The following is a 12,508-nucleotide window of genomic DNA, read 5'->3' as shown; positions in this document are numbered from 1 at the left end:
AATTTAAGTAACAGTTCAGTTAACAATTTGCTTCATCAAAATGAGTAACCGTCACTGGCCATTCAGCACACCCCAGAGAATCATTTTCATAAAATCATTCAGTCCCTCTTTGATCACTCCTTTGAAGGAGTCTCCTTTTAGCTGGTTAAAGGTGAACTTGAAACATGCTTCTATTAATTGAAATCATCAAAAACTTCTTCCTTTCCTTGAGCATCACCGTAATCTGGTCAAAGTTGATCAACTGGAATCCATCCTGGGCTGATCAGAACAAAGGGGGCTGGGAGTGTTTGGGGAATTGAGCCTATAAAAAAGACTGATAGGTCCTCTTTCAGATTAGTCCAAAGCCTTCAAAATATGTAAATGCTGTCTTAGTTTTTATAAAAGATGCACTGGGTTGGGCCTAACAGAGGCCCAAGTAAGGGCAGTCCAAAAGTAGAATAGGCTGCCTTGGGAATTAGTCTAGCTGGACCAGAACACTTGTGCCCCAAGTCCTAGGGCATGAGTGGGGAACCTGTGGCCTGGAGGCCACAAGTGGCCCTCTAAGTCCTCAAGTGTGGCCCTTTGACTGAATCCAAAGTTCACTGAGGTCACATGTGGCCCTCTAGGTCCTCAAGTGCAGCCCTTTGACAGAATCCAGTTTGGCCTCAAGGCCCAGTAGACTTAGTTTTCATATTAGGAAGACCACAATTCAAGGTGGCCCTCTGACATATACCAGCTTTGTGACCCTAAGTAAATCATTTAACCTCTCAATGATCTTGACCAGAGGTGTCAAACACTCAGACCACATTGTAGAATGTGGTTAAACCAGATTAAAATGCAATAGTAATAATAATTATTAATAATAATGTAATAATAACAAAATAAAAATAAAATAGAACACAGGTAATGTTGATATGTGGTTTTCTAGGTCAGTATGCTGCCTTTATGTATGGTTTCTATTTGAGTTTGACACCACTGATCTAGGCATCTCCCTAAGATTTTAAATTTGAGAAGTGCCAACCTGCATTGGCAGGGAGAGTTTCCTCACCTGGCGGTTCCTTTTACTAATGAAATCCCAGATCTAGACCCTACCCTCACAGTACCTAACAGCCGTGCTGAGAACTTTTCAGTTCCCTTTTAGGTGTTTTCTTCCCCCCAATTAGAATGTAAGCCCCTTGAGGGCAGGGACTATTTCTGTTTGTATCCCCAGAATTTATCACAGTGCCCAGAACATTTGTTGTTCCATCATTTTCAGTTGAGTCTGACTCCTCCATTTAGGGTTTTCTTGGCAAAGATATTGGAGTGGTTTGCTATTTCCTTCTCTGGCTCATTTTACAAATGAAGAAACCGAGGCATACAGGCTTAAGTGACTTGCCCAGGGTCACACAGCTAGTAAGTGTCTGAGGTCAGATTTAAACTCAGGAAGATGAGTCTTCTTGATGACAGACCCAGCACTCTATCCACTGTACCACGTGGCTACCGCCTGGCACACAGTGATGCTTAATAAATGCTTGCTTGACTGTTGGTGGAGTTGTGAACTCATCCAACCATTCTGGAGAGCAATTTGGAACTATGCCCAAAGAGCTATCAAACTGTGCATACTCTTTGATTCAGCAACACCACTACTAGGTCTGTATCCCAAAGGGATTAAAAGAAAAAAAAAAAAAGGAAAAAGGACCTATTTATACAAAAACATTTATAGCAGCTCTTTTTGTGGTGGCAGAGAATTGGAAAGTGAGGGAATGCCCATCAACTGGGGAATGGCTGAACAAGTAGTGGTACATGATTGTAATGGAATACTATTGTGCTATAAGAAATGATGAGCAGGTGGACTTCAGAAAAACCTGGGAAGATTTATATGAACTGACGCAAAGTGAAATGAGCAGAACCAGGAGAACGTTGTACACAGTTGGGTGGTGGCTGTCCTTCGTTCTCAACAAGGACCAAAATGACATCACTATGTTGGAGTTAAAGTACAATGTGTCCAACTGTGGCCGATCAGACCAATAGGAGCTCGGAAGGCTCTACCACAGGTCGGGCACAAACAGTTCACACGAGCATTTGGAGTGGATTGTCTAAGTTTGTGCATCTCACATTTCTTTGTACAATGATCAACTATGAATGGCTTAGCTATTCTCAGCAACACAATGATCTGAGACAATTCCAAAGAACTCATGATGAAAAATGCTATCCGTATCCAGAGAAAGAACTGATGGAATCTGAATGCAGATTCCTTATTTTTTGTGTTTTTTTTTTCCTTTTGGTCTGTTTCTTCTTTCACAATATGACAAATATAGAAATATGTTTTACACGATTGGACATATTTAACCTATATCAAATTGTTTACTGTCTCAGGGAGGGGTAAGGTGTGGGAAGGAGGGAGAAAATTTGGAACTTAAATTTTTAAAAAAATGAACATTAAAAACTGTTTTTACATGCAATTGGGGAAAAATAAAATATTATTTAAACAAATAAATGCCAGCTAGTAGGTGGCTAATAAATAGTAATAGGCTTGAATTTGGGGGAGGGTAGTTCTTTTTTTTAATAATATAAGGAAAAAATAAATAACTTAAGAGTTTCTTTAAGGTACTAAGGATCTCAAGTGAATGCAATTTAAAATTCCTTTCATTTGACCTGAAGGGGAATAGAGGGATAAGCTGGAGAGTGTCCAGAGAAGGATGCCCAGGACAGTGAGAGGATTGCAGACCATGCCATATGCGAACTGGTGGAAGGAGCTGGGGATGTTTACACTGGAGATCACTGGCCTGTCTGAAGTTCTTTGAACAAAACAGTCCTTTTCCAGTCTCTATGCCTTTGGCCTGGCTGATCCCCTTCCTGAAGTATTCTCTGACCCCCTCACCTCCACCTCTAAGCCTCCCTGACTTCCTTCCAGATTCAGCCCAAACTGTATCTTCTCCAAGAGGCCTCCCATCCCCTCCGATACTGCCACCTTCTCCTTTCACGTTATTTCATCTGCTCTGTATTTATCTTGTATGCACCTGTTTGCACGTGCTCTCCCTAGTGAGACTGTAAGCTCCTTATGGGCAGGGACTATTTTTTGCCTTTCTTTGCATCTCCAGCACTTGGCACCATGCCTGGCACATAATATGGGACTAATAGATGTTTGCTGACTGACTGAGTAGTAAGAACTTAGTGAGAAACAGTTCAAATACTTGAACAGGCGTCAAGGGGAAGGGAGACGGAATTCATAAGAACGAGGGAAGCAGAGGTGTATCTTCGTTCCCCCAGGTCTCCTGACTCTCCACCTTTTCTCCCAAGCCACAGAATCCTCATTGCCCTGGAAGTTCATTTCACCCCAGGGTCCTTTCCTTTGGTTAGCTGGTTCTTCCTAGGACCTCCATTTTAGGAAGCCCCCCAGGCCTGCCATGTATTTATTCCTTTCCAGCCTCTACTCCTGACTTTCTTTCTTTCTTTTTTTTTTTTATTTTGGTGAGGCAACTAAGGTTAAGTGACTTGCCCATGGTCACACAGCTAGCGAGTATCACGTGTCTGAGGCCAGATTTGAACTCAGGTACTCCTGACTCCAGGGTCGGTGCTCTATGCACTGTGCCACCTAGCTAATCCCATAGAGGGGGGAAGGGAAAACATTTCCCTATTTCTTTCTTTTTTTCTCTTTTTTTGGTGAGGCAACTGAGGTTAAGTGACTTGCCCATGGTCACACAGCTAGCGAGTATCATGTGTCTGAGGCCGGATTTGAACTCAGGTCCTCCTGACTCCAGGGCCGGTGCTCTATTCACTGCACCACCTAGCTGCCCCATCCTGTTGATGTTTTAACTGTGAGTGATAAAACCCCCAGCCTCCTTGGGGCCCTTTAGGATCCAGGATTATGTTCCGTGTTCCATTGGAGTCACCAGACTCCCTCCTGCAGGAGCATCATAGCATAACCATTGATAAGACTCACTCAAACCCACCAGACACTTGGCAGTATCCTCCATGACAGGCACAGGGCTCGGGGGATAGGAAGGGGAATGTCAGGGAGACCTTCCCACTTGTCCCCAACCCAGGCCAGAAAGAAGGAATCCTGGTCAGAGCTCTGACAGCTCCCAAATCCCCACAGTGGTCGACCTGAAGAGAAATCTGCCTTATCTTCAGGAAGTATGTAAATGATCTAGGTTTTGGGCCCAGCCCCGACATCAACTGGCTGTGTGACCTTAGCCAAGAGACCTCTCTGTGCTTCAGTTTCTTTATCTGTGCACCCAACTAGATCTCCTTCTCCCACAAGTCTCAACGAGGTCAAATTGGCCTCTCCTGAGGGAGCTAAAGGTTGTTTTGCTGAGACTGGGTGGGAGGGGGGTCTGAAATGAACCTGAAGGGCAGAGGGGGAAGGTCCCCTCTGTGAAGAAGTGGAAAAGCAACTAGAGAAAACCAAAGGCATGGCAGAAAGAGCATTAGATTTATATAGATTTGGAAGATACAGGTTCAAATCCATTTCTGTTGCTTATTTTCTATGTGACTCTGGGCAAATCATTTCCCCTGTCTGGGCCTCAGTTTCGTCATCTATAAAATGAGGGATTAGACTAGATGTTCTCTAATCTCCCTTCCAGCCCTAAATCTGGTATGGTTTTTGTGTATTTGGTCGTTTTCACTCATGTCCGACCCTTCGTGAACCCATTTGGGGTTTTCTTGGCAAAGATACTGGAGTGGTTTGCCCTTTTCTTCTCCAGCTCACTTGACAGATGAGGAAACTGAGGCAAACAGGGTGAAGTGACTTGCCCAGGTTGACACAGCTAATAAAAGTGTCTGAAGCCAGATTTGAATTCATGGCTTCCTGACTCCAGGCCCAGCACTCCATCCACTGAGCCACCTAGCTGCCCCTAAATCTAATATACCACCAGCTGATGCTTCCTAGTTCAGGAAGTCACTAGCTAGGTGACCTTGGGTTAATTATGCCACTTCTTTGAGCCTCAGTTTTCTCCTCTGTCGAATGGAGATAAAAATAATGTTTGTACCTACAACCAATGAGGGAAATGCTCCATATACCTTCACATCCTACAGAAATGGCATGTAGTGTTGTTATTCTGATTAGCGATGATTCAATTCAGCAAGTATTTCATAAGCACATACCGTGTGCCAAGAACTTTCCAAGGTGCTGGCCATACGGAGACAAAAATGAAGCCATCGCTGCCCTCAAGGAGCTTACATTTTATTGAGAAAGACAAAACACACCCGGAGAAAGAAACCCAACAGAATCCTCAATTCTCTTCATTCTTCTTACCTTCCTGCTTCTGGAAGTCTTCTTCGGTGAAACTAACGTCCTTATGGGACAGGTTGGTCATCAGCTGCTTGTTCTCCTCCTGCAACTGGGCGATCTGCGTGAGAAGGTCTTGGGCTTCCCCTCGCCAGACGTCCTCCACGAGCTCTAGCTCCTGGGGGGGTGGCCAGGGGGACAGAGGGTAAATGCCCCTGCCTGGGCCCACCACCGACAGAGGCCCCCAGGGCTCCCTAAGCCGCCGGCAGCCCTGTCCCCTTCCCCAGTGAGCACTGAGCTTCGCTCCCCTCCTTCTGCTTTCCATTCCCCACAGGCTCCAGGGTAGGGGCACTTTTTAGCTCTGCTTTGACTCAGGCAGACCAGGGGATCATAAAGCCAGAGCTGGAAGGGACCTCAAAGTCCAACGGTTTCATAGAGGTAACTTGCCCAAGGTCACTAGAGCTAGGATTGGACCAAAGTTGAAAGCAGCCTCAGAGGACACCTAGTCCAGCATTCTTATTTTACAGATGAGGCCCCAGAAAGTTAAGTGACTTGCCCAAGGTCACGTAGGTAGTAAGTGATAGGAAGAAGACAGCCACTGGGGGAAAAGGAGGTGGCCCCACCAAGCAGGCAAGGGGCCTTTCCCAAGTGAAGCCACTTTCTGTGGCCAGGCCCGTCCTGGTAGCCTTGCCATGGTGGTAAGCCTTGTCAAAGCTTAGGCTACACATGGCATAGCCTTGGAGAACCTCGGGGCACCCCCTCCTGACTGCCAAGCAAGCTTTCAGTGGAAGAACCGGATTTCAAACCCATGAAAATGCTGGAAGCAGGGATGGGCAGCAGCGCTTCTGAAGCCCCTCTGAGAAGGCCTCCCCTTCATCCTCTTCCTTCCCCTTCCCTGAGAGACACTTTTTGGAAGGATAGGGAGAGCGGACAGTGGCTGCAGGACCTGGGACACTGTTTAGTGAATACTCGTCTTCTGTTGTGCCTAGCCTGCCTTAATAGACCTCCGGACTCAGACTCAGGAAGGCTTGAGTTCAAACTCTACATCAGATACTTACTAGCTGTGTGACCCTGGGCAAGTCACTTCACCTCCCCCTGCCTCAGTTTCCTCATCTGTGAAATGAGAATATTGATAGCACCTACTTCACAGGGTTGCTGTGAGCATCAAATGATATAACATATGGAAAGCTCTTTGAATATTTTAATTCCCTTTATGAATATAAGCTGCTATCATCATTGGTCTTCTTCTTATTGTTATCTGGGGAGAGGGGGGAGAGAGGAGAGAGAGAGAGAGAGAGAGAGGAGAGAGGGAGAGACAGAAGAGAAAAGAGAGAACAAGGGGGGAGAGAGAAGAGAAAAGAGGAGAGAGAGAGAGGGAGAGAGAGAACAAAAGGGGGAGAGAGGAGAGGGAGAGAGAGAGAGGGAGAGAGAGAGAGGGGGAGAGAGAGAGAAAGAGAAGAGAGACAGAGAGAGGAGAGAGGAGATAGAGAGGAGAAAAGGAGAGAAGAGAAGAGAGAGAACAAAAGGGGGGAGAGAGGAAAGAGAGAAGAGAGCAAAAGGGGGAGAGAGAGAACAAGAGAGAAGAGAGAGAGAGGGAGAGAGAGGGAGAGAGAGAAGAGAGGGAGAGACAGAAGAGAAGAGAAAGAACAAAAAGGGGGAGAGAGGAGAGAGAGAGAAGGGAAGAGAAGAGAGCAAAAGGGGGGAGAGAGAAAGGAAGAGAAGAGGAAAGAGAGAGAGAACGAGAGAGGAGAGAGAGAGAGAGAGAGGAGGGAGAGGCAGAAAGACAGAAAGACAGACAGAGACAGACACAGAGAGAGAGAGATACACACCCCATTATAAGGTCTACCCAACTCAATCTTTAACCAACAGCCATGGTAACCTCTCTTTCCAAGGAAGAAACAGGCTGGAAAATACCTGGAAGTTTATGCTAATCAGACAGATAGGCACCTGAGAGGCCCAAGGCTGAATGAGCTTTAAAACCCTTCTCTGGATGATCGTGAATATTCATTTATAGACGTGTTGTTTTCCCATAAGGTTGTAAGCACCCAGAGGGTAGGGACTATGTGGGCTTTTGCATACCCACTGCTTAGCACACAGTAAGGGTTTAATAAATGTCTGTTGATTTTCAGGTTGGATTGTCTCCTTCCCCTCTCCCCTTTCTTCTTTGGTCCTTTATCCATCCCCCTTTCCTTCCTCCTCCTCATCACCTGTTTCTTCCCTTGTAACCTCCCTCCAAGCCATCTTCCAAGCCTTGTTCTACATCTGTGATAGACAACCCAAACTCTCTTCCTTTCTTCCTTCCTCCAGCTCACTGGGAAGGGAGAGAGGGAGCTGGAGAGAGAGAGGAGAAATATTGGGAGAAGCTGGGAAAGAATCAGAAGGAAAAGCAAGACCTTTGGTTGGAAAACCCTAATAGGCCTAACCCTGGTTCCGGTAGAGAAGGCCAAAAAGGAGAACGGCCAATACAGGGATGCCATCTATCCCAATGGATAATGGAAGAGCATGAGCCTGGGGTCAGAATGCTAGGACCCTAGGCTTAGACGCGGAAGGGCCCGTTGAAAGTCATGGAGTCTGCATCTCTCATTTTACAGATGAGGGGTAACTGAGAATCAGAGGAGTTAATGAACTGCCCAGGACTACACAGATAAGGGAGAGCTGATATTCACACCCAGGTCTGCCAGCCTAGTTCAGTCTGCCACCTTTGTCCAGGCTCCCCCACCCTCAACTTCCTCCGGAAGTCTTCTATGACTAACTGGAGGAGAGGCAGGTAGAGGCCTACCACCAACTCAGTGACTAATCAGCCTCACCTCGTTGGGCAAGCGATTTGATCTTCTCCCATTTCAGCTAGGTGGATAGAGCACTGGGCTTGGAATCAGGAAGCCTCATCTTCAGGAGTTCAAATCCAGCCTCAGACTCTTTCTATCTGTGTGACCCTGGGCAAGTCATTTAACCCAGTTTGCCTCAGTTTCCTCATCTGTCAAATGAGCTGGAGAAGGAAATGGCAACCCACTCCAGTACATCTGGAAGAATACTCCAAAGAAAACTCCAAATGGGGTCATGAAAAGTTGAACACAACTGAAATGACTGAACAACACTATCTCAGTAATCCCTTATGCAATTCTATTCAAAAATAGTTATTAAGCACAATGCTAAAGATACAAAGAGAAAAAAAAAAGCACCCAGTGAGGGAGCTTACTTTCTACCAGGGGAGGATAGATTCCGCACGTGGCTAAGTATAACATAGATGGGGGTTGGGGACAAAAGACAATCAAGAGAGAGATGAAGGAAGCTCTGGGGAGGGAGGGAACACTTGAAATTAAGGCCTCTGAAAGGCAGAGACAAGGAGGGGTGCCCTCGGAGGACGGTCTGCAAGAAGGCACAGGGCAGGAGAGATGGCATATCAAGTCAGGTGAACATAGGCTAGCACAAAACCTTTCTCTGTACCCTGGTGCTTAGCACATTGCCTGGCACAAATGCTTGTTGACCGACTAACTAACCCGAAAGGCAGGTTTCAGCAAACTTGCGATTGACCTTAGAGACCCAACTGAGAAGTCTGAGTTCTATCTGTCTGAAAGGCAGCTGGTGGCCCCTGGGGATTCTGGAGCAAGGGGGGAAAACTGTGGAATTTGGCTTAGATGATCTCTAAGGTCCTTTAGATGTCTGGGGCCTGTCATGGAACCATGTCAGTCATGCCACAGGATGGCCACCCCTGTCCTTTAGACATCCCTGCCCCAAACAGTCTTCTCAGAGGGCTTTTCAGTGATTCTCCACTTCAGCCCTGCTTCTACCTTGAGGGGTAACCTTGGTCAACTCGGTCAGTCTCTTCTTTGGGATCCAGTTTCCTTCCTGGGAATAACAAGCCTGACTTGGCTGGGAGCAGAGCCACTAAGACACTTCACAGAGAACAAGAGTTCTAAGGTTCTGAGGGAAGAGCCAGAGCTCTCTGATAAACCCCACAACAAGCAAGGAAAAAGAGCCAAGCAAAGAAACACATGACCGGCTCTGCTATGAAAACAGCTTTTAAAAATACTGCAAGAAACCAGCCCATCAGATTTCATAAGAGCTGCTGACCCTCCTATTCAGATCAGCCAAATGACCTTCCCAAAGTCACACAGCAAATAAGAGGCAGGCTTGGTAACCCAAGTCCCCCGAGTTCTTCTCCAAAAGGAGTCTCCTTTGATTCCCTCCCTGCTCCCCCAGGAAAGGAACTGGGCTTAAAGGGCCTGTCTGAGGCACCACTGGCCTCAAGCCATGGCAGGAAACCACATGTCTCCCCACTTCCTTCTTCCCTGGCTCCCAGGCTGCACTCCTATCTCCGCAGGGGACTACCCTGGTCTATCTGTCTCTGGTTCAGATCCAAAAAACCCAGTGGGTTGGAAGAAGACACAGAGAGCAGGGGGGTATAGTAAGGCTTCCACAGATAACCTCTTCTTTCTCTCTACTTCATAAAGAGAAGGCAACTATCCCAACAGATCAGTCTGGAGTCATAGGCTCAATCTCTCTCTGGCTACCCGTGGGTTGGGACAGGGAAAGGTCCTGGGGATGCAAGTCCTCTGAACCGGTCAGGAAGTTTGGGTTGGAGTTGAGAGATGGGAATGAGACAGAGGAATGGGTGGGCCGTGCCCCACAGCCATGCCCTGGTGAAAGTGCTGGACCCTATCCAGCTAGGGATCCCCCAAGAGTTTTTGTTTTAATTACATCATTGGGTTGCATGTGATAAACTGCACAGGAAAAAGAAGAGTTTTTTTCTCCACTGCCTCATTCAGCTTCTCCTCTCCTCATTCCTCACTTTCCAACTTCTTACTCCCCTGAGTTCTTTAGGTCTCTATCCCCAAATCCACCTGACCCCCAAACTGCTGATTCCTCTTTCTCCAAGCCCTCCTTCCTCTCCCTCCCTCCAGGCTCCCATGCCTTCTTTAAAAATAACAAGCATGGAGTTATGAGACATGCCAGGGTCTTAAGAGATCATCTAATTCAAGTCCATTTGGCAGACAGGTAAACTGAGACCCAGAAAGGAGAAAGGACTCTTGCCCAAGGTCACTCATCAAATAAGTACAATTTGAACCTGGGTCTTGACTCCAAGTCCAGCACTCCATCAAGTACTGATTATCTAATCTAACTCCTCGTTTCAGAAATGAGTAAACTGAGGCTCAGAAGGAGGAAAGGACTTGCCCAAGGTCACAGGGCTGTTAAGCGGGATTGGCATCGAAGGTCTCCCCGATTCCAGGTTCAGGATTCTACCTACTATTGACCACGTAGTTCAACTTCTGAACTTCGGGGAGGAAAAAGACTTGCCCAAGGTCATGGGACCAGTGGGCTTCCTATTCCTGGCCAGGTTTTTCTTCTCCACCTACTTCGTGCCTCTCTTTCCCCCCAAGATTTCCTTCCTTCACCCAGCTCGCTCTCCTCCAGCCTCCGCCGCCTCCTCCTCCTCCTCTCCGCTCGGCCTCCGCCTCCGCCCCCGGCGCCCCCATCCCTCCCCTCCTCTCCCCTGGGGCACCTTTTGATGCTTTCTCTCCTTCTCGATCCGGTCCATCCTCTCGAGGCGGAGCCGGTCCAGCTCCAGGCGCAGCTCGTCCAGCTCGGGGCTGACGTGGTGTCGGCTCACCAGCACCTCGAGGATCTCCAGCACCCGCACCACCTTGGGCATGAGGCGCCCGATGGCCTCGCAGCCGTGCTGGTCAATGACCCGCTCGAACTCGTGGCCCACCAGCGAGGCGATGTCGTACACGTCCATCACGGTCAGCTCGGCCACGTTCTTCTCCAGCACGGACGCCGCCTCGGGGCCCCCGCCGCCGTCCTCCATGGCCGGAGAGTCGGGGGATCCGGGCCGGGGGCGGGGGATCCGGGGCTAGAGGAGCCGGGGCCGGGGGCTCCCCCTCCCCTCCTTGGCGGCGCGCGCAGCCCACCCCCTCCCCCAGCCCTGAACTAGCCCAACTTGCAAACTTGCGGCCACTCCTCGGGGAGCCAAGCGGGGAGCGCCGTTGCTCGCGGTCGACCCCGGCCCCAGCTCGTAGGCTCCTCCGGCCAGCTCACCCGGGCATCCGAGGCCGGAGCCAGGCCCCGCGGTGGTAGCGGCCGCGGCAGGAGGAGGAGGAAAAGGAGGAGAAGGAGGACGATGGCTGGGGCTGCAGCAGAGGCAGCCCCCTCCGATATGCGCTCCTTCCCTCTCCTCTCTCCTTTTCCTTCCCTCCCTCTATCTCTCTCCCTTCCCCCTCCTCCCTCCTTCTCTGGGTCTCTCCCTCTCTCTCGCCCGGCTCCGCGGTTCCTATCACTGGAGGCTGTCACAAAGCTGGGAAGAGGAGGAGGGGGGGGAGCAGGAGGAGGGAGGGGTGCGTGCGTGCGCAGGCCTGCAGAGGCTCCCAAGTTGGGAATGCGTGCGGGCCGGAGTGGACGGGATAGCCGGCCCGCGGTCAGGGCTGCCCTCGGAAACACTTCTGCGCGAGGGTCGCTGCCAGCCAGCCCTCAGCCCACACCCCTTTCCTGAGGGGAGGGGCCGCAGCTGCTCCCGGGAACTTTGGAGGGGGGGGACGCGGGGAGGCAGCGGAGTGGACGCCTGGATGCAGGAGGGGCGGAGAGGAAGGAGAGGGGCGCGGCCCGGCGTGGGGCGGAGTGGTAGGGGGGGATGGATGCTGCCCCTAGAGAGGGCGCGGGAGGCGGTGCTAGGACCGGCAGCCTTAGCTTAGCCCGGCCCAGCCCTACCCTATTGGGGGCAGGGAGAGTGTTCCCCCTTAGAGAGAAGGCTAAAGGAGACGAGTTCCCCACCCACTCTTTCCGGACCTTTCTTTCCCACTCCCGCCCCACCAAACAAACCAGAGCTCAAAAAGAAGCATGATTTCACCGGGCCCATGAAATGTAGAAAGTGTCTGAAATCCACACCCCCGTCCCTTACACATCCCGGGTTCCTCCAGATGCTGTATCCCACAGCTTCCTCCCCGCCCCCAAACAAGTTCTTACTGGGCGGCTCTCTGGCGCCGTCTCCGAAATGAGCTCACTGCACCTCGAGGGACTTCGGCTCCTTATAAGTAAGGCACTGGGACAGGTGGGGGAGGAACGCTTGCTTTGGGGATTCTTCAGTCAACACAGGAGAGAGTCTCATTCTCTAGGAATCAAGTTCATTCAACAGGAAAGAGTCCATTCTGTGAGAGGCAGAGGGGCAGGATACACAGAATAAATTTTGATCTCTACCCTCATAGAGATGACAGTCTGTGGGGAGGGCATATACACAAATGCTCTAACCGTAATGTGATCGGTGCTGTGTAGGATTCTGAAAGAGTGAAGTTGGCGTTGGTATCAGGTCCCGGGTTCAGATTCACCCAC

At 49.5% G+C, this 12,508-nt stretch overlaps 1 protein-coding gene across 1 annotated transcript in view; it reads right to left on the bottom strand.

The window, feature by feature from the left end:
• The window catches only part of RILPL1 (Rab interacting lysosomal protein like 1), a 48,038-nt gene extending 36,995 nt beyond the window's left edge, over positions 1–11,043 (bottom strand). Inside the window, exons 1-2 of the mRNA XM_027853500.1 lie at positions 10,689–11,043; positions 5,216–5,366 (exon numbers count right to left, since the gene is read on the bottom strand). Coding sequence (XP_027709301.1) covers positions 5,216–5,366; positions 10,689–10,994 — 457 coding nt within the window. The 5' untranslated portion in view covers positions 10,995–11,043. The remainder of the gene's footprint in view (positions 1–5,215; positions 5,367–10,688) is intronic.
• Between the last annotated feature and the right edge of the window lie 1,465 nt (positions 11,044–12,508).

Source organism: Vombatus ursinus, unplaced genomic scaffold (genome assembly GCF_900497805.2).
Source record: "Vombatus ursinus unplaced genomic scaffold, bare-nosed wombat genome assembly UNPS02009994.1, whole genome shotgun sequence".
NCBI classification, from domain to species: domain Eukaryota; kingdom Metazoa; phylum Chordata; class Mammalia; order Diprotodontia; family Vombatidae; genus Vombatus; species Vombatus ursinus.
This window is presented reverse-complemented; position numbering and strand designations above follow the sequence as displayed.